This window comes from Oncorhynchus tshawytscha, linkage group LG06 (assembly GCF_018296145.1).
Source record: "Oncorhynchus tshawytscha isolate Ot180627B linkage group LG06, Otsh_v2.0, whole genome shotgun sequence".
In the NCBI taxonomy this organism is placed as follows: Eukaryota; Metazoa; Chordata; class Actinopteri; order Salmoniformes; family Salmonidae; genus Oncorhynchus; species Oncorhynchus tshawytscha.
Window position 1 is genome coordinate 38,764,831 of NC_056434.1, and position 20,900 is coordinate 38,785,730.

Below are 20,900 nucleotides of genomic sequence, written 5' to 3' on the forward strand. Positions count from 1 at the left end.
CTGTATGCACCCTGATGAAAACGCTGGAAGAGCTTGACACAGCCCCAGGCTGTTGTGCCCACGCTGCTTTCTGGACCCGGACAGTATGTTAGCTTTAACCCTTGGCCCCTCCAGTCCTCTGGGCTTCTGGTAAAACTTCCCCTTAGCACAGATGAGTTGTTCATCCAATTCGGTGCCTTTTGAAAGGAGTCACTTGGTGTAACTTTATCTTCATAAATTACTTTGTCAAAGCAACAAAATAACTAGGGCTTTAAAATAATGGTGAAAACTTGGAGAAATGTTGGGGTTAAGTTGATTCAAATATTCCTAGAATCATAGAGGAAGGACATGTCAAAGTGCAGATTTTTGGCACTTTAGCAAGTCTTTATATTAAAAATGAGGTTTAGGCCTCCCGGGTGGCGCAGTGGTTAAGGGTGCTGTACTGCAGCACCAGCTGTGCCACCAGAGACTCTGGGTTCGCACCCAGGCTCTGTCGTGACCGGGAGGTCCTTGGGGCGACGCACAATTGCCATAGCGTTGTCTGGTTTAGGAAGGGCTTGGCCGGTAGGGATCGAAATGAGGTTTATTCAATTCTTCATGTGGTCTATACTAAAAGGCACTTCATTTAATATAACAGGCTTTTAAAATGCAATATTGGTGCACGATTTCTACTTAAAATATCAAAGGTCCAGAATCATCCCAATTTAGGCCTCTTTACTTTGACGACACAAACTAGGTACAGAAGAGATACGTGTGTAGTTTAAAGAGACGGCTCTAGATTCAAATCTCTCTTTAATGTATGTCTCCCACACTACATCCGGAGGTACGGCGGTGGTGTGGGAGACATACACACTACATACCCCCCCTCTGAATGGTTCAATGTTAAGACAACGGCTCTCCCACACCATGTCCCTGTAATAATTACCCTAATTACCTTAATACCACTAGACAGCATTTTTGCTCTGTTAGCCAAATGGAAAATGAAAGGCTTGTAAAATATTCACACATTTGTGAATCATTGCATTAATCAAGTATGCCACACTATGCACAATATGGTTTAGATGAGAAGCTCATGTATAGTTTGAATTGCTGTCCTTATTTGGTTTTGTCTGTCTACTATGGAATTTACGGTATGCTAATAGCTGCACTCACACATGAAGCAGGAATGTGGCTTTGGCCACACGACCTCCAAGGCTAGTGTAAACAGAAAAACACAACATCTGATGTTGAAGAGAAAGATCTCACTAGATATATTTTACTACATAGGGCAACTTTGTCACACACACACACACACACACACACACACACAGAGAGGGATTAGTTTCCCCCAGGCTGCAGATGAAAAGGGTTCAGGCTGGGGAACAGCTTGTCCAGGGTAACCTCGTTCTAACAGAGCCTGCCCAGGGCGAGGCCAGGGGCACTCTGTCAGACAGCGACCACAACAGTAGAGTTGCCAATACACTTAAGAAAAGGTCAAATGTGTGTGGGTTTCATCTGAATATTAATGAACTCAATGTCTTTGCTGAACATACAGAGGAGAGAACTCTCTCTATGTTTGTGACGGTATAATGTAAGGATTAGGCAAATAATGCATGTAAAACGTCAGCTATCTCCTCTGATTTAATACTAGACCTGTCTCTCCCATTCATCACATTGTCTCGTGTCTTCAGCCCTGCCTGGCTGACATACTGCTTATGTACATCTGCTTTGAATAATCACACAGCGTCCCATAACCCCTGCCATTAACCCGGGGAGTCTTTGTCATTAGGGATGAGCATTTGAAATTATTTCAATATTGGAATAATATGTTATTTTTTCGGATATCCAGATAGTCGAAATACATGTGTTTTAAAGGATTTTTAATTATTTTTAACTTCAATGGAGACTTGCTCGCACGAGAGAGGGGAGGGGCAAGATAGGAGCAGGGGCCTGTGTGTGTCACAGTCTGTGTGTGGCACAGAGGGAGAGAGAGAAAGTAGCGAATCTGACTTGTGCTAGTTGACAAACTTTCATACCATCTGTTAGTGCCTGTATGGACTGCATCAAATGGATGTAAAGAAGCTAGCTAGCTACCGTAGCAAGGCTAATTGAAGCTATTTAGAGGCATCCTTGTCCTCATATGAACTCCATTCATATGAAACAACAGCCTACCTGTTAGTTGATCATTGTAGCCTACTCCTTCTCATTTAGCTAACTTAATTCCTTCATTTTAATTCCATTTTAATTAGAAATCTCCCTCTTCACTTGTCACACATGGAGCCTCTGACTGTAACACCACTTTTTTGACTGACAATAACAATAAGTGTGGAGTGTAATCATTAAAATTATTGTTTTATAAACATTTTAAATGTAATGGTCTATCCTTGTAGGCTATCTAGTGATGTCACATTTGTATTGAATTACAAAGCCTTTAAAAATATATATATTTGAATAACTGTGCCGTCCCTATTTATAATCTCCTCCTCCCTCTCTCTTTTCCTCTCCTCTACTCTCTCTCTCTTCCTCTTCTCTACTCTCTCTCTTTTCTTTTCCTCTCCTCTACTCTCTCTCTTTTCCTCTACTCTCTCTCTTTTCCTCTCCTCTACTCTCTCTCTTTTCCTCTACTCTCTCTCTTTTCCTCTCCTCTACTCTCTCTTTTCCTCTCCTCTACTCTCTCTCTTTTCCTCTACTCTCTCTCTTTTCCTCTCCTCTACTCTCTCTCTTTTCCTCTCCTCTACTCTCTCTCTTTTCCTCTCCTCTACTCTCTCTCTTTTCCTCTACTCTCTCTCTTTTCCTCTACTCTCTCTCTTTTCCTCTTCTCTACTCTCTCTCTTTTCCTCTTCTCTACTCTCTCTCTTTTCCTCTCCTCTACTCTCTCTCTTTTCCTCTACTCTCTCTCTTTTCCTCTCCTATCTCTCTCTTTTCCTCTACTCTCTCTCTTTTCCTCTACTCTCTCTCTTTTCCTCTTCTCTACTCTCTCTCTTTTCCTCTACTCTCTCTCTTTTCCTCTCCTCTACTCTCTCTCTTTTCCTCTCCTCTACTCTCTCTCTTTTTTTCCTCTACTCTCTCTCTTTTCCTCTACTCTCTCTTTTCCTCTCTCTCTCTACTCTCTCTTTTCCTCTCCTCCACTCTCTCTCTCTTTTTCTCTCCTCTCTCTCTCTTTTCCACTCCTCTCCTCGCCTCTCTCTCTCTTTTCCTCTCTCTCTCTCTTTTCCTCTCTCTCTTCCTCTCATATTCTCTCTCTCTCTCTCTCTCTCTCTCTTTTCCTCTCATCTTCTCTCTCTTTCTTTTCCTCTCAACTCTCTCTCTCTCTCTCTTTTCTTCTCATCTACTCTCTCTCTTTTCTTCTCATCTACTCTTTCTCTTTTCTTCTCATCTACTCTCTCTCTTTTCTTCTCATCTACTCTTTCTCTCTTCTTCTCATCTACTCTTTCTCTCTCTCTCTCTCTTCCACTCATCTTCTCTTTCTTTTCCTGTCATCTTCTCTCTCTCTTTTCTTCTCATCTACTCTCTCTCTCTTTTCCTCTCATCTACTCTCTCTCTCAATTCAATTCGCTTTATTGGCATGACGTAACAATGTACATATTGCCAAAGCTTATTTTGTTTATTTACAATATAAAAATAAATAAAAATGAGAATCAAATTGTCAACGGGACAACAGTAACAACAATAACCAAGTTTCAAAATAACCATACATTCAACAATAACAATAAGTATACAGTAGAGGACATGTGCAGGTTGATTGGTCTGTCAGACACTGTCCAATAATCTTATGGCAGGCAGCAATGTAGTGCGCTGCCAACCCACAGCTCTCTGTGTCCTACCCCAACAGGACGGGTAGCCTATCCTCATCAGAGAGGTCTTTGAAACCTTGAATAAGGGTTTCAAATTTGGGAAAATTACACTCTCTAATTGTTTTATATTTTTGACATTTTGTCAGGAAATGCAGCTCCGTCTCAGGTTCTGCTGTTGTGCAGTGGTTGCACAGCCTTTCCTCTACAGGGAGCCAGGTTTTCCTGTGTCTATCCTTCTCAATGGCAAGGCTGTGCTCACTGAGCCTGTACTTTGTCAAGGTTTTTCTAAAGTTTTGATCAGTAACCATGGTCAAATATTTAGCCACAGTGTACTGTCGATTTAGGGCCAGATAGCACTGCATTTTGCTTTGTGCTTGTGTTTGTGTTTCCCAATAAGCAATATAGTTTTGTTTTGACTGTGTTGTAATTTGGTTTATCCTGGTTGATTGGATGTTCTGGTCCTGAGGCTTCAGTGCGTTAGTAGAACAGGTTTGTGAACTCAGCCCCAGGACCAGCTGGATGACGGGACTCTTTTCTTTGCTCAGCTCTTGGCATCGCAGGGCTTGGTAATGATATGAGAGGGGGTCACTGTATTTTAGATGTTTAGTGGATATTGGCCTAATTCTGCCCTGCATGCATTGTTTGTAGTTTTCCTCTTGACATGTAGGAGAATCTTACAGAACTCTGCATGCAGGGTTTCAATGGGGTGTTTGTCCCATTTGATGAAATCTTGTTTTGCAAGTGGACCCCACACCTCGCTGCCATAAAGTGCAATTGGTTCAATGACATATTCAATTAGTTTTAGCCAAATTTTAATAGGTATTTCAATTTGAATTTGCTTTTTAATGGCGTAGAATGCCCTGCATGCTTTGTCTCTCAGCTCATTCACTGCCTCATTAAGGTGTCCAGTTGAGCTTATTTTTAAACCTAAGTAATTGTAGTGTGTGCAGTACTCTCTCTCTCTTTTCCTCTCATCTTCTCTCTCTCTCTCTCTTTTCCTCTCATCTACTCTCTCTCTCTTCTCCTCTCCTTCTCTCTCTCTCTTTTGTCTTTTCCTCTCATCTTCTCTCTCTCTCTCGCTCTCTCTCTCTCTCTCTCTCTCTCTCTCTTCCTCATCCTCATCTCTCTCTCTTTTCCTCATCTTCTCTCTCTCTCTTTTCCTCATCTTCTCTCTCTCTCTCTCTTTTCCTCTCATCTCTCTCTCTTTCTTCTCATCTACTCTATCTCTCTTCTCATCTACTCTCTCTCTCTTTTCCTCATCTCTCTCTCTTTCTCTCTCTTCTTCTCATCTACTCTCTCTCTCTTTTCGTCTCATCTACTCTCTCTCTCTTTTACTCTCCTCTACTTTCTCTCTCTCTCTCTCTCTCTCTTTTCCTCTCCTCTACTCTCTCTGTGAGGGGCAGAAGGAATCGATATGTTTTAGGGCCTCACCGTTACTTATTGCATACTTAGGAGGCCCTACTCTCTCCGATCTCCTCTCGCTCTGTGGAGTTTGTAGATCACACACACACACACACACACACACACACACACACACACACACACACACACACACATAGTGCAGTGATTCTGGAGGCTGTGGCAGTGGCCTTATGGTTTATGTATCTCCTCTCTCTATAAGCCAGACACAGTGTCTAGCAGCCCAGCATTAGATTTGTATTTGTTTGACTGTAGTTAGCTTCATGTCCTTTTTTCAATAAGATAATTTATTGGGCTAGACACTATGACTAGACAGACACTAGACAGACACTACCCACTGGACCGCGTATATCGAGCAGAAAGTTCTGGCACATTTGCCTACAGCAGGGTGATGAAACACACATACACACACACATACGCACAACTTCTCGAAAGATTAATGAGATTTGCCTCCTAACTGTTGCTAAACTAACCCTGCTGGACAGTTTGTAAAGTCTGTATGCGGCTGTAGGACCTTAACCATTAGAGTGTTGACGGCCACATGAAAGCCAACGTGGGAGGCAGACTGTGGATAGTTGTCTCTCATGTCATGGTTGTTTCATTACCAGAGCTAATGGGTGTGTGTGTGTGTGTGTTCCTCTCTAGGTGCGTTGGGTGGAGCAGCAGGTGTCGAGGCGGAGGAAAAAGAGGGATGACTACAACGAACCTTCCGACCCCAAATTCCCCCAGCAGTGGTACCTGGTGAGCAAGGTAGTAATAATAATTATTCACTTATTTTATATAGCGCTTTTTTTATTACAGAAAGTATCTCAAAGGCACTTTCTCAAAGGTAAAAGTCAGATCCCCCATAACACTGTACCCTCTATACTGTACCCTCTATACTGTACCCTCTATACTGTACCCTCTACACTGTACCCTCTATACTGTACCCTCTATACTGTACCCTCTACACTGTACCCTCTACACTGTACCCTCTACACTGTACCCTCTATACTGTACCCTCTATACTGTACCCTCTATACTGTACCCTCTACCCTCTATACTGTACCCTCTATACTGTACCCTCTACACTGTACCCTCTACACTGTACCCTCTACACTGTACCCTCTATACACTGTACCCCTATACTACCCTCTACACTGTACCCTCTACACTGTACCCTCTATACTGTACCCTCTACACTGTACCCTCTATACTGTACCCTCTATACTGTACCCTCTATACTGTACCCTCTATACTGTACCCTCTATACTGTACCCTCTATACTGTACCCTCTATACTGTACCCTCTATACTGTACCGAAGCCAGGAGTTCTCCCTTGTTGAACACATTGGACAATTTTAATTAGAACCTCTTCAACACCCCTTTGATATTATCTCAAATGTATAAGACAGCAACATAAATACCTGTAGTGATATAGGGATTAAGTCAAGGCAGCTGTGTTAAATGCCTCAAGGAAAACAAGATCTAATCAAATGAGCTAATTGAATAGCTGTCTCCGGGCATTTAGAGTAGCCGTAGGGAAACGATAGAAATGCACTTCACTGCTTTTTACCCCGTTCACACCTTCAGACCAAAGAAACCTGCTGCCGTACAGAAAGGGCAGGATGTTCAGAGTATTTCAGTGAGAAACCGACTTTGTTTCCCCCCAGTCTGTAAGTCTCTTGATATTTAGCTGAAACAGCTGGATGTGCTGCCTGCTGAGAGCACTCATCACCTGGGTATCGTTTATCAAACTGAATGTCGTCAAAAAGTTCTAAAGGGCACTTTGTTTACTTCAACTGTCAAGGCCCAAGTTTATTTGCCATGTGTAATGAATAATTGATGGCAATGACTACATGGAAATAATACATTGTCTGCAGGCAGCACTGGAAGGACAGTTTGCCAAAGTTGAAAGCTGATTAACAGGACTGTGACTCTGTTATCAACCGGTTGTCATTCATCAATTTAAATGTCACCAAATGCTCCTCAGTTTGTCATATGTTTGAAAGGCTCCAGATCAGAGCTAATGAAACAGAAGGCCATGATGAAACCTGTAGCACTGTTGCTTTCAAAAATAGACAATGTCCATCCTCCTTCTCTCATTTTCTCCTTCTCATAGGCTCAGGGATGCTTTGAATTCCCCTTATCCTCCTCCTCATTTTCTGAACTAAGCCATGTGGTGATGTGAATGGATTAATTCCAGCATTGACTGGGCCAGACATAAATCACCTGTGAATGGAAGGCTGTGAAACTACCTCTGTCATTCAGCATTACTGCTCTAATCGGCTGAAGGCTCTGAGCCTGTTCTGCTGTTTGTTTGAGGCTGTTCCACCGTTCCTCTAAAGCCAAACACTGGAGGATTGTTTGTAATGAGGTTTGCATGGGATGAATGCAGATGTTATAGGGTGATATTGCATACAAGCCTTTTGGACAGTGTATACTAACCTTTTATTTGCCCTGTCTGAGTATTTCCTCATGGAATACAGGGTTTGCACATAGTAGGTACTGCCATAGACTATTCAACTAACGATTGAAAATAGTTACAACATTTGCTTCCTCATAGGCTGTATAAATAAGATGACATTATACTGTGCCTCAAGGATGACACAAGCAGGAAATAACTGCCTTAGTCTGTGTAGTTCCTTAGACCATGTCAGCAGCACAGTGGCTTCCCTGGGGCTAAAGGCCCTGACAGTGCATTGGCCCAGCAGGATGATTGCCTTGTTAGGAGAAATCAGCAGGGAGGTTTGGGAGGTGGAAAAAGGACCCCTAGGGGGAAGCATATTTTTTCACTCTACCTCTTTCACTCTGTTTTTCTCTCTGCCTCCTTCCTTCTTTCACTTTCTCTCTTTTTTCTATATTTTTGTCTTCACTCTCCATCTATCTTCTACATTTCACTCTTTATCTGTCACTTCCTACACATTCTCCTCTGCTCTATCTCACTTCCCTCTCCTGCAATTCTCCCTGCTGGTTAGAGTGGAGCTGTTTTTATAATTCCCCTGAGCAAGGTAAATGCTCTCATCAGGATCTCTCACTTATTCATATTTCCAGCTGCAGGCCTGCTTCCTCTGACAGGGAAATTATAGTCAGCCCCTGCTCTGTTCTGCTTAGCCCCGCCAAAGAGGCTTCCCAGAGACACACTGTGTGTCAGACCCGGCGCCAGCATAAAGTGACTAAGGGGGCAGTTGAAATCGCTGATTTCTAGGCTAACCTGGGCTGGCTCCTCTGTTTCAAGATCATCAGAAATAGTCTGAGATGGAAACTGCTGTGGAGCCATTGTCCTGGCGGAACTTGTGGAGGCGTGGGTAGGCTCTGCACACGGAGCTAGCTGGAACTCGGCAGCATCATCGCTGCTGGGCTGAGCGGCAGCCTCGGTGGTATGATGCTGCTGCTGCTCATCGTTCTCCTCCTCCTTTGTTTGGGTACTTTGGCAAAGGCCATTTCTGATATCCATTGTGGCAGATTAGCTGGTTCAAGCTGGCTAAATAGGCCAAGGCTAATAACACGAACACGTTTTACAGCTAGCTAGCTGTCACGCCCTGACCTTAGTTATCTTTGTTTTCTTTATTATTTGGTTAGGTCAGGGTGTGAAAAGGGTGGTTTGTTTAGTTTTTGTATTGTCTAGGGGGTTTTGTATGTCATGGGGTTTTTGTATGTCTAGGGTTTTTCTAGTCTAGGTGTTTATATGTCTATGGTTGCCTAGATTGATTGAGAACCAGAGGCAGCTGTTTATCGTTGTCTCTGATTGGGAACCGTATTTAGGAAGCCATATTTCTTGGTTATTTTGTGGGTTGTTATTCTATGTTTAGTTGCCTGTTTGCACTAGTCATATAGCTTCATGGTTCGTTTTTGTATAGTTTTGTTCAATGTTCGTTCTTTTCATTAAAAGAGTTATGTACGCTTATCACGCTGCGCCTTCGTCTCCTCATTATGACGACCGTGACACTAGCTAAGAGTGAAGCAGTTTCAACGGTAAACTTGACCCTGCCCTTATCAATCCAAATCAAATATTACAGGTGGTGGCATATGACGTTATTCAGCTACCGTAGAGATGAGAAGTGAGAAGTGTTTTTTTCCCGCTTTTTGTAGATACCCAAAGGAGTCATACATAACCAGCCAGTGGCTTCCCATAGCCCCCCAATACACACCGCTGTGCGCTCTGTCCACTGTGCTGATTTTTTTTGTGCCAACCTGTCACTCAATTAGGACTGTCCACGACTAAAACAAATCTTGATCGACCAGGAGTCGATTGGTAGAAATTTTAAAACGTGTTTTTCTATATATTGACAAATTCTATGTGTTTTAATCAAATCAAATATATTCACTGAGTTTGTCTGATGCTTTAAGCAAACGGTTTGATTAAATAATTAAGACACCCAAATGACTAGAGGGAGTCTGACAAGCAATTGATTAGATTTTTATTTAACTAGGCAAGCCAGTTAAGAACAAATTATTATTTACAATGACAGCCTACCGGGGAACAGTGGGTTAACTGCCTTGTTCAGGGGCAAAACAACAGATTTTTACCTTGTCAGATCGGGTATTTGATCCAGCAACCTTTCAGTTACTCTAACCACTAGGCTACCTGCCGCCCCTGATTGTGCCGGGCCAGGCTCAGACTTGCTGCGCTGTGTAAAAAAAAAAAACAGCGAGTGACTGTGTGACTAGCACCATTTGTGTGTCTCTCTCCTGCTGCAGCGACCACCACAGAACGTCAAAGTGTTTATCGAGCTGTACTTGTTGCTGAAACTGCAACATAATTGCAGACATTTCTGACTGAAAAGTTCCGTTACCAAAACCCCTCATTTGTTTTTGGAAAAACATTCCCTTTTATCCTCAACCCTTGCTCTCTTTACATGACATGTATGCATCGCATGCACACGACCAAATACCTATTTGCACGGGACTAGTATTACTAGAGAACGTTGCTTATGTAATTATTACTTTGTTTTTCCAGAGGATGATTCGATTAGTTTTTTCCCAAACGGTCCCCTGTAATTCATAGTTTTGTTCAATAAATTGACAGTTATGACGAAAGCCTGGAGGTTTTTATTCTAGGTGTGAAGATACAGTATTTGTCATTGCCGTCAGCTGGTCCAACCCCTGAAATACATGAAAAACAAAAAGATGTACAGCATTAAAGAAGAGCCAACAGAGTAGTAGTTCAACAGGAAAAAGGGTTGGGCAACACTGGCCTAAAATGCTCCAAATAGCATATGTTGCTTGTAAGAGTGCCACTCTTGCAACACAGCAGCCTCTGGCAAAGGTGCTTTTCCTCTCACTAGAGAATGCAGCCTGAGGCCCCAACACACTGAAGGCCCCCAAAATCTCCAGGTGTTAGAACCTCCGGTCTAGGCTGTCCTGGAGGCCAACAAGATATGAATCCATTACCTAAATACAGCCGAAACAGAAAATAAGTGATTAATAGCTGTTTATTTTAGTTTATCCAACGCACATGATGTAACATTGGTTTCATCACAGCATTTAAAAACCAATGTTTTTACCTCCTCTCTGAACCCAAGCTTTGAACTGCTCCCTGGTCTTGGTCTTCTCCATCTGGCCTCTCCCTCTTTTCCTTGATGTTGAATGTGCCCAAACCCATTGGGTCATCGAGGTCCTGGTGGAGTTGGCTCAGAAATAAACACATAATGCTGTACACTAGTACAGACTAAATATGCACTATTTTTTTTTAGCCCTTAGCCTAATTAAAGGAAAGTTGACTAACCATGTGGTGTATTATATAGCCACGGCTTCAGTCTGTCAATTTTAAGCCAGTTTGGGTCCCATCCGGATTGCCAGTGGTGCGCACTTGGCCGCACTTGGCCTTACTCCTCTCTCCTCCTCCTCTACTTAATTATTCAGACCCTTTGCTATGAGACTCGAAATTGAGCTCAGGTGCATCCTGTTTCCATTGATCATCCTTGAGATTTTTCTACAACTTGGAGTCCACCTGTGGTAAATTCAATTGATTGGACATTATTTGGAAAGGCACACACCTGTCTATATGAGGTCCCACATTTGACGAAGGAATTGTCCATGGAAACCCAAGACAGGATTGTGTCGAGGCACAGATCTGGGGAAGGGTACCAAAATATTTCTGCAGCATTGAAGGTCCACAAGAACACAGTGGCCTTCATCATTCTTAAATGGAAGAAGTTTGGAACAACCAAGAAACTTCCAAGGACAACTATCTCTGCAGCACTCCACCAATCAGGCCTTTATGGTAGAGTGGCCAGACGGAAGTAACTAAAGTAAAAGGCTCATGACAGCCCGCTTGGAGTTAGCCAAAAGGCACCCAAAGGACTCTCAGACCATGAGAAACAAGATTCTCTGATCTGATGAAACTAAGATTGAATTCTTTGGCCTGAATGCCAAGTGTCACGTCTGGAGGAAACCTGGCACAATCCCTACGGTGGTGATGGTGAAGCATCATACCGTGGGGATGTTTTTCAGCGGCAGGGACCAGGAAACTACTCGGGATCAAGGGAAAGATGAACGGAGCAAAGTACAGAGAGATCCTTGATGAAAACCTGCTCCAGAGTGCTCAGGACCTCAGACTGGGGAGGGGGGGTTCTAATTGCGTGATTAACTGAATCAAGCAATTATTAACTCATTAACCTGGGGCACCATGGGAAAATACGTTTTTATTGAGTTTCTATTTTCCAAATTAACTCAAAGAATATCAGAATATCAGAATATCGATTATACAACAGCCAGTAATTAATCAGTTACCTCTACAATCTCGTTCTGAACGTCGCATAATCCGGGAATCTGCACGGACCCGGGTCTATTTATTTACTAGAAAGCTAAAATGATAAAAGATACACATACACAAAAACACATTCTAGGCTATTGATTAGAACTTAGTATAACGGGCCAACACACTATGGTGCGTGTTACCCAAAATGGGGATATAAAAGAGAGAGAAAAAGAGAGAGTACACGAGAGAAATACACATTTGGGTGAATTTGTCAGCTATGCTTATTCTAACCCTAGCCTTGCCCCAAACTGCCGCTCTTATGGGTCAGAATATAATGATGTAATTACGTGGGGAAGGTCTCTGTGGATTCTCCGCTTGCACCGTCCAGGCTGCTCAATGATGCACTTCTCCGGCGCACCTCTCTGGTCGTACTCACAATGTCAGTGTCTCGCCCTTGTTCTGGAAGGGCTCTTCTGAGGACAGACCGCTCTGTAGCTCAGAGCTCACAGCGTAGGAATGAAACAGTGTAGATACCCCGATTCGATGAGGAGTGGAGGCTAGGTGGTTCGACTTGAATTCACCCGCTTAGACACAGCTACTCATCCGTAGCTTGGGTAGAAAAATATTTATTTGTCTTCAAACTTGTGTTGCGTTTTGGGTTTGTTTACTTTTTTAGACCTCGGCTGCAGCTTGGGTCACGTAGTCTCCTCTGTAAATTCTTTATTCACATGTTTTATACCCTTGTGTCAGAAGTGGGCGTAACCGCCTTTAGGGCAATTCTCTGGGCGTACCTAGTTAAGAGGCAAGGTCTAGATTTTACTCAAATCCAATTTTACACAACTTCACATTTCATCTTTACCAAAACATTCTCTTTGATGTATAAACCTCAAACATATACTAGGTAAACTGTTGACGTTACAATGTTTTCGTAATAACGTCATCTATTAACCTGTAATAACAAAACAAAAATGACATACATTTTAATATTCCATCTACCGTCATGACCACTATTGTGGCTGACGGAAACCATTGTTCCAAAGTCCCTTTATTTCTTGTTTAATGTTCTGAGGCTGGTTCTCCATAGTAACAGGACAAAAGGAATTTGTCTGTGGCCTAAGATTTACCAGGGGAGTGAGGGGTCATAAAATCCCACATCTTCAGACCCCTAGATCTCTCCTCCTCTGTTGGGGTTGAGAGATAATCTGTAGGGTTGTGGTCTCCTGTAACCTGACCTGATCAGGACAGTCATGACACTGGAGAGACCTGAAAGTATCTGTGCAGCGACACTCCCCATCCAACCTGACAGGGCTTAAGAGGATCTGCAGAGAAGAATGGAAGAAACTCCCCAAATACAGGTGTGCCAAGCTTGAAGCGTCATACCCAAGAAGAGACTGTAATCGCTGCCAAAGGTGCTTTCTTTAAAGTACTGACTAAAAGGTCCAAATACTTATGTAAATGTGATATTTCAGGTTTTTATTTTTAATACATTTGCGTACATTTCTTTAAAAAAACAGCTTTTGCTTTGTCACAATGGTGTATTGTGTGTAGATTGAGGAGGGGGAAACTATGTAATCCATTCTAGAATAAGGCTGTAACGTAACAAAATGTGGACAATTCAACAGGTCTGGAAACTTTCCATATACACTGTACATACTGTGTTTAATTTTGGAATGTTGACCTTCCTACGTACTGTAGATCGCAAGCTCATAGTAAGTCAATAGGGCTAACTGGTTAGCTAATAGTACTGTTAGCTAGCCAGATGGCCACAAAGAATTGTTAGCTTAGCTACCAATGAATAATTGACATCTATCTTGCATAATATTAGTTTTAAGTAATTTTAGCCTGTTTAACTAGCTGGCTAGCTAGATTATTACGATTCACATATATAACTGATCATTCTGAAGTAAAAAGTTTGCTTTGTGTATATCTTGGAAGAAGTTTCAGTGAATGGGGAGCCGAAGTGTGAGGTAATACAGTAGGGGGAGTGTGAGTCCTTTTCAAGTCTATTGTTTTACTCATTCTCCACACTCGTCCTCACAAGAACATACTCAAGAGAACGTGGTCGGAGAATGCACTCGGAGCATGAGAGTTTGGAGCACGGTGGTATGCATATTGAGAAACACCCTGTGTGATAGCAATGGCTTCATGAATGCTTGTTCTTCTGTGTTCTCTCCAGTCCAACCCCAGCGAAGCAGACCTGAATGCCAGGGGAGCGTGGTCCCAGGGGTACACTGGGAGAGGAGTGGTGGTCACCATCCTGGATGACGGCATAGAGAAAGACCACCCAGACCTTGCCTCCAACTACGTGAGTACTGCAACCACAACCTGCTCTGTCTCGATAGATGGAAGAAGTACGTTACGAATCGCCTATTAATTGTTTTATATTACATTCTTTCTACCTTCTGAAAATACCACTTATATTTTGTGACAACTGATGCGTCTTCTCCTTCAGTGTCGAACTAAACATGTAACTGTCATTGATCTACAAGTAATTTTGCATGCTGAACAACCCCAGACGATATCAGTAGCCTAGTCAAACGGTGCACTGTGCCCAACTTTGTGGGCTGACAACAAATCTTTCACATCTGATCTTTTACATCTTTAGGGCACTTTCAGCATTCAAATGTGAAAACGGCTTGCGCTATATTAGGCTTTATTAGTCAAGTGACAACCTATGTACAATGCATTCGGAAAGTATTCAGACTGTATCCACATTTTGTTACGTTACAGCCTTATTCTAAAATTGATTACATTTTTTAAATAGTGGTGGACTCCAATCAAGTTGTAGAAACATCTCAAGGATGATCAATGGAAACAAGATGCCGCTGAGCTCAATTTCGAGTCTCATAGCAAAGGGTCTGAATACTTATGTGAATGTAATATTTCAGTTATGTATTTTTATACATTTGCATACATTTCTAAAAGCTTGTTTTTGCATTGTCATTATGGGGTATTGTGTGTAGATTGATGAGGAGAAAAAAACGGTTTAATGCATTTTAGAATAAGGCTGTAATGTAACAACATTTGGAAGAAGTGGAGTGGTGTCAATACTTTCCAAATGCACTGTAATTTGCAAGGTTATTGTTGTCAATGCGCTGTTGAAAATGGTGTTTTACCGGAGACACTCTTATCTGACTTTACCTGCTGAACAGGGCTTACAATAGATTTTATTTTGATTGTTCAGGTTCTCCATCTGCAATGGTTTAGGTAATTTCGCTTTAAACAATCAGTGTATATGGTCATTTTTAGATATAAAGGCAGTGGTGAAAAATAATTAAGTGAAAATACTTTTTTTTTTTAGGGTATTTGTACTTTACTTTCTATATTTTTGACTACGTTTTACTCCACTACATTCCTAAATAAAATATTTACTTTTTACTCCAATCAATTTTCCCTAGCACCAAAAGGTACTTGTTGCATTTCGAATGCTCCGGCAGGACAGAATTATGGTTCAATTCATGCAGCTATAAATATAACGCATTGTCATCCCTACTGCCTTTGATCTGGTGGACTCATGAAACACAAATACTGCATTTGTAAATGATGTCTAAGTGCTGGAGTGTGGCCCTGTCTGTCTGTAAAATACAAACAAACAATTGTGCTGTTTGGTTTGCTTAATATAAGGAATTTGATGTATAGCATTTACTTTTACTCAAGAATGACAATTGGGTACTTTTTCCACAGCTGTACTTTAGTATATTTAAAACCAGATACTTTTACTCAAGTAGTATTTTACTGGGTGACTTTTACTTTAACTTGAGTCATTTTATGTTAAGTATCTGGTTACTTTTACTGAAGTATGACAATTTCATATTTTTTTCCACCAGGGTAAAGTTGATCATTTCATGAGGACAGAAAACAAGCTCACTTCATAAGTCTTCCAAACGGTCAAAATGGGTGAAATCCAAAGTTCTGTTATATATTCATTGGCTATGTCATAACTAATTTGTAAATTATAAATATTGATACATTACTAGCCCCCACAACTTAATCTGCAAAAACGACAGGTTAATTAGTGGGTGATGGTGATTTCAGAACCTTAAAAAACATAGGCCACATTGCCCGCCCAAATCTGATAGTGGTAGTGGGGTGGTAGATGCCTAGTCTCTCTAAATCAAATCAAATCAAATCAAAATCAAATTTTATTTGTCACATACACATGGTTAGCAGATGTTAATCTGCTATGGGATGGGAAATGATGTAAATATATCACTAGCCACTTTAAACAATGCTACCTTATATAATGTTACTTACCCTACATTGTTCATCTCATATGCATACGTTGATACTGTACTCTATATCATCGACTGCATCCTTATGTAATACATGTATCACTAGCCACTTTAACTATGCCACTTGGTTTACATACTTATCTCATATGTATATACTGTACTCGATATCATCTACTGTATCTTGCCTATGCTGCTCTGTACCATCACTCATTCATATATCCTTATGTACATATTCTTTATCCCCTTACACTGTGTATAAGACAGTAGTTTTTTGGAATTGTTAGTTAGATTACTTGCTCGTTATTACTGCATTGTCGGAACTAGAAGCACAAGCATTTCGCTACACTCGCATTAACATCTGCTAACCATGTGTATGTGACAAATAAAATTTGATTTGATTTGATTTGATTTAATGCGAGTGTAGCGAAATGCTTGTGCTTCTAGTTCCGACAATGCAGTAATAACGAGCAAGTAATCTAACTAACAATTCCAAAAAAAACTACTGTCATACACCGTGTAAGGGGATAAAGAATATGTACATAAGGATATATGAATGAGTGATGGTACAGAGCAGCATAGGCAAGATACAGTAGATGATATCGAGTACAGTATATACATATGAGATAAGTATGTAAACCAAGTGGCATAGTTAAAGTGGCTAGTGATACATGTATTACATAAGGATGCAGTCGATGATATAGAGTACAGTATCAACGTATGCATATGAGATGAACAATGTAGGGTAAGTAACATTATATAAGGTAGCATTGTTTAAAGTGGCTAGTGATATATTTACATCATTTCCCATCAATTCCCATGATTAAAGTGGCTGGAGTAGAGTCAGTGTCATTGACAGTGTGTTGGCATTAGCCACTCAATGTTAGTGGTGGCTGTTTAACAGTCTGATGGCCTTGAGATAGAAGCTGTTTTTCAGTCTCTCGGTCCCAGCTTTGATGCACCTGTACTGACCTCGCCTTCTGGATGGCAGCGGGGTGAACAGGCAGTGGCTCGGGTGGTTGATGTCCTTGATGATCTTTATGGCCTTCCTGTAGCATCGGGTGGTGTAGGTGTCCTGGAGGGCAGGTAGTTTGCCCCCGGTGATGCGTTGTGCAGACCTCACTACCCTCTGGAGAGCCTTACGGTTGAGGGCGGTGCAGTTGCCATACCAGGCGGTGATACGGCCCGCCAGGATGCTCTCGATTGTGCATCTGTAGAAGTTTGTGAGTGCTTTTGGTGACAAGCCAAATTTCTTCAGCCTCCTGAGGTTGAAGAGGCGCTGCTGCGCCTTCCTCACGATGCTGTCTGTGTGAGTGGACCAATTCAGTTTGTCTGTGATGTGTATGCCGAGGAACTTAAAACTTGCTACCCTCTCCACTACTGTTCCATCGATGTGGATGGGGGTGTTCCCTCTGCTGTTTCCTGAAGTCCACAATCATCTCCTTAGTTTTGTTGACGTTGAGTGTGAGGTTATTTTCCTGACACCACACTCCGAGGGCCCTCACCTCCTCCCTGTAGGCCGTCTCGTCGTTGTTGGTAATCAAGCCTACCACTGTTGTGTCGTCCGCAAACTTGATGATTGAGTTGGAGGCGTGCATGGCCACGCAGTCGTGGGTGAACAGGGAGTACAGGAGAGGGCTCAGAACGCACCCTTGTGGGGCCCCAGTGTTGAGGATCAGCGGGGAGGAGATGTTGTTGCCTACCCTCACCACCTGGGGGCGGCCCGTCAGGAAGTCCAGTACCCAGTTGCACAGGGCGGGGTCGAGACCCAGGGTCTCGAGCTTGATGACGAGCTTGGAGGGTACTATGGTGTTGAATGCCGAGCTGTAGTCGATGAACAGCATTCTCACATGGCTCACCTAGACATCTCTAATGGCTCACCTAGACATACATAATTTACACACACACACACACACACACACACACACAGAAGTCCGCTCAGATAGATCCAACTCAGAGGCACAGCTCACAGCACATGAGCTCCATCAGCAGCGGATTTTCATTTTATTTATGCAACAAATGTTAGTGTATCGACCCGCATGGAACCAAGTCGCATCGATTCATTCTCTAATAAAATCGAATCGCATTGAATAATTTACAATTAAAACATATCGTTCCTGTATCGGAGCCCATGTGTCTAGATACATATCAAATCATCTTGAAAGGGAAAGATGCACATCCCTAATACCTACCTCAAATTAATTTCCAGGAATTGCTTTCGTTTGAGTGCAGCAACAAATGGAGGAAAAGAGACTATTAAAATCCAATTTATGCTTGATCTGACAATGTGGTCGGAGGCTTCGTATGGAGGGTGTTACGCAATTGCGGAGCCTTCGGAGACATATGCAGTGGCCAAATCGAGCTCCGTACTGCATCGCCGTGCGCTTCTCAAATTTTGGAACAATGCGGAGGGCTCTGTATAGCGCCGCATTGACATGATTGGTTGACGGTAGGTGGGGGCGGGAGGTTCTGTAAAAAACAGAAACTCACGGTTGGCTCTGACTTCTGCGGGGGCCGCATTGCAATAAATGGTGTACTGCCAATGCAGACGTCGGATTGACGATGCAGAGCCTTTAAGGCTATTGAGATTCATCCTGAGAGTGGTCACTCTCTCTATTACCATATGCTTACTTCCTTAACATGAAAGGAAAGGATGCTCTTCAGCCATAGCCTGAGTCTCACATCTCAGACACCTGTTTCCATCTCTGTTCCCAGGACCCTGATGCCAGCTATGATGTTAATGATGGAGACTCTGATCCCCAGCCACGCTACACACAGCGCAACGAGAACAGGTACTGCAATGGGATTTCCCTGCTCTTCCCCACACTACTAAACTGGACCATACATACAGTACATACAGCCAAATGAGCTATGTCAAAAGTTTGTTAGATTGTGCAAGCTTATTTTGCATGTTCACTGCATCATGTAACGCTGTTTCTTTCAGAATAGGCTCTCAAGCAAGCACTTGTCTTTCAGTCTGTCTGCTCTCATTTACAAACAGCAACAGCCTACAGCAGTCAAACAACACTGCTTCTCTGACGCAGTGTCATCCATTAATAACTTGAGGGGATTGTTGACTGGTGATTTAATCATATGAAATACCAGTATGCACTACATTGAAGGTACCCAAGAACACAATGGTAGAGTGGCCAGACGGAAGCCACTCCTCAGTAAATTGTGCATGACAGCCCGCTTGGAGTTTGCCAAAAGGCGCCTACAGGACTCTCAGACTATAACAAACAAGATTCTTTGGTCTGATGAAAGATTGAACTCTTTTGCCTGAATGCCAAGCGTCACATCTGGAGGAAACCAGGCCCAGCTCATCACCTGGCCAATACCGTCCCTACGGTGAAGCATGGTGGTGGCAGCATCATGCTGTGAGTATGTTTTTCACCGGCAGAGACTGGGAGACTAGTCAGAATAGAGGCAAAGATGAATGGAGCAAAGTACAGAGAGATCCTTGATGAAAACCTGCTCCAGAGCATTCAGGACCTTGGACTGGGGTAAAGGTTCACCTTCCAACAGGACAACGACCCTAAGCACACAGCCAAGACAATACAGGAGTGCCTTCAGGACAAGTCTCTGAATGTCCTTGGCCCAGCCAGAGCCCGGACTTGAACCCGATCGAACATCTCTGGAGAGACCTGAAAATAGCTGTGCAGCAACACTCTCCATAAAACCTGACAGAGCTTGAGGGATTTGCAGAGAAGAATGGGAGAAACTCCCCAAATACAGGTGTGCCAAGCTTGTAGCGTCATACCCAAGAAGACTCAAGGCTGTTATCGCTGCCAAAAGTGCTTCAACGAAGTACTGCGTAAAGGGTCTGCATTGTGCCCCACCACCCGCCAACCCCTCTTTTACGCTACTGCTACTCTCTGTTCATTAGATATGCATAGTCACTTTAACCATATCTACATGTACATACTACCTCAATCAGCCTGACTAACCGGTGCCTGTATATAGCCTCGCTACTGTTATTTTTCACTGTCTTTTTATTGTTGTTTTTATTTCTTTACTTACCTATTGTTCACCTAATACCTTTTTTAACTATTGGTTAGAGCCTGTAAGTAAGCATTTCACTGTAAGGTCTACCTACACCTGTTGTATTCGGCGCACGTGACATATAAACTTCGATTTGATTTAAGTTTTTAATTTTTTTTTTTACATGGGTTAGCTTTATCATTATGGAGTATTGTGTGTAGATTGACTAATACTTAAAAAAATAAATAATAATAGAATAAGGCTGTAACGTAACAAAATGTGGAAAAAGTAAATGGGTCTGAATACTTTCCGAATGCTCTGTAGATATGTACATTTATGCAAGGATAAAGTGACTAGGCAACAGGATTGATAAAAAAAAACTGTTTTAGCAGCATACGTGAAGGGTTAGTGCAAAAAGGGTCAACACCACCACTTCTACCACCACCTCAGAGCCTGAGAAACTTTGTTTGTAGCTAGTGCAGTAGTTTGTTTGCCCCTGGCTGATACCACCTCCTCTCTCCTGGCTTTTGGTGATTGAAGTAAAAAAGCTGGTTCAAAAGTAAAAGGGGGCGTCCAAAGCGCCTCCTCCTCAGCCCCTCTCACTCCCTCACCGTGACCCCAGCGTGTGGCTGTCTTCTGCCATGGCTCCATCTCTCGTGGATGAGATTAGAGAAGGGGTTTTGCATGTTGTATCACCAAATGTTTTCCCTTCCCTTGAACAAGAACCCCGTCTTCTTTTAAGCTGCCTCTTTGCTGTACATATTGGTGTGAGTTGTACTGTATCTACTGTACATATTGAAGTGATTTAACAATTGATTGGCATTACCGAAACCACTG

General features: G+C 42.5%; 1 protein-coding gene across 3 annotated transcripts in view; it reads left to right on the forward strand.

Annotated features, from left to right (window-relative positions):
- Positions 1 to 20,900, forward strand: part of LOC112253480 (furin) — a 194,998-nt gene that overhangs the window by 96,892 nt on the left and 77,206 nt on the right. For 2 of the 3 annotated variants that reach the window (XM_042323236.1, XM_042323237.1), the window contains exons 4-6: positions 5,817 to 5,921; positions 14,030 to 14,158; positions 18,798 to 18,874. In XM_042323236.1, coding sequence (XP_042179170.1) covers positions 5,817 to 5,921; positions 14,030 to 14,158; positions 18,798 to 18,874 — 311 coding nt within the window. The remainder of the gene's footprint in view (positions 1 to 5,816; positions 5,922 to 14,029; positions 14,159 to 18,797; positions 18,875 to 20,900) is intronic. The other variant, XM_042323238.1, reaches the window with a different exon arrangement.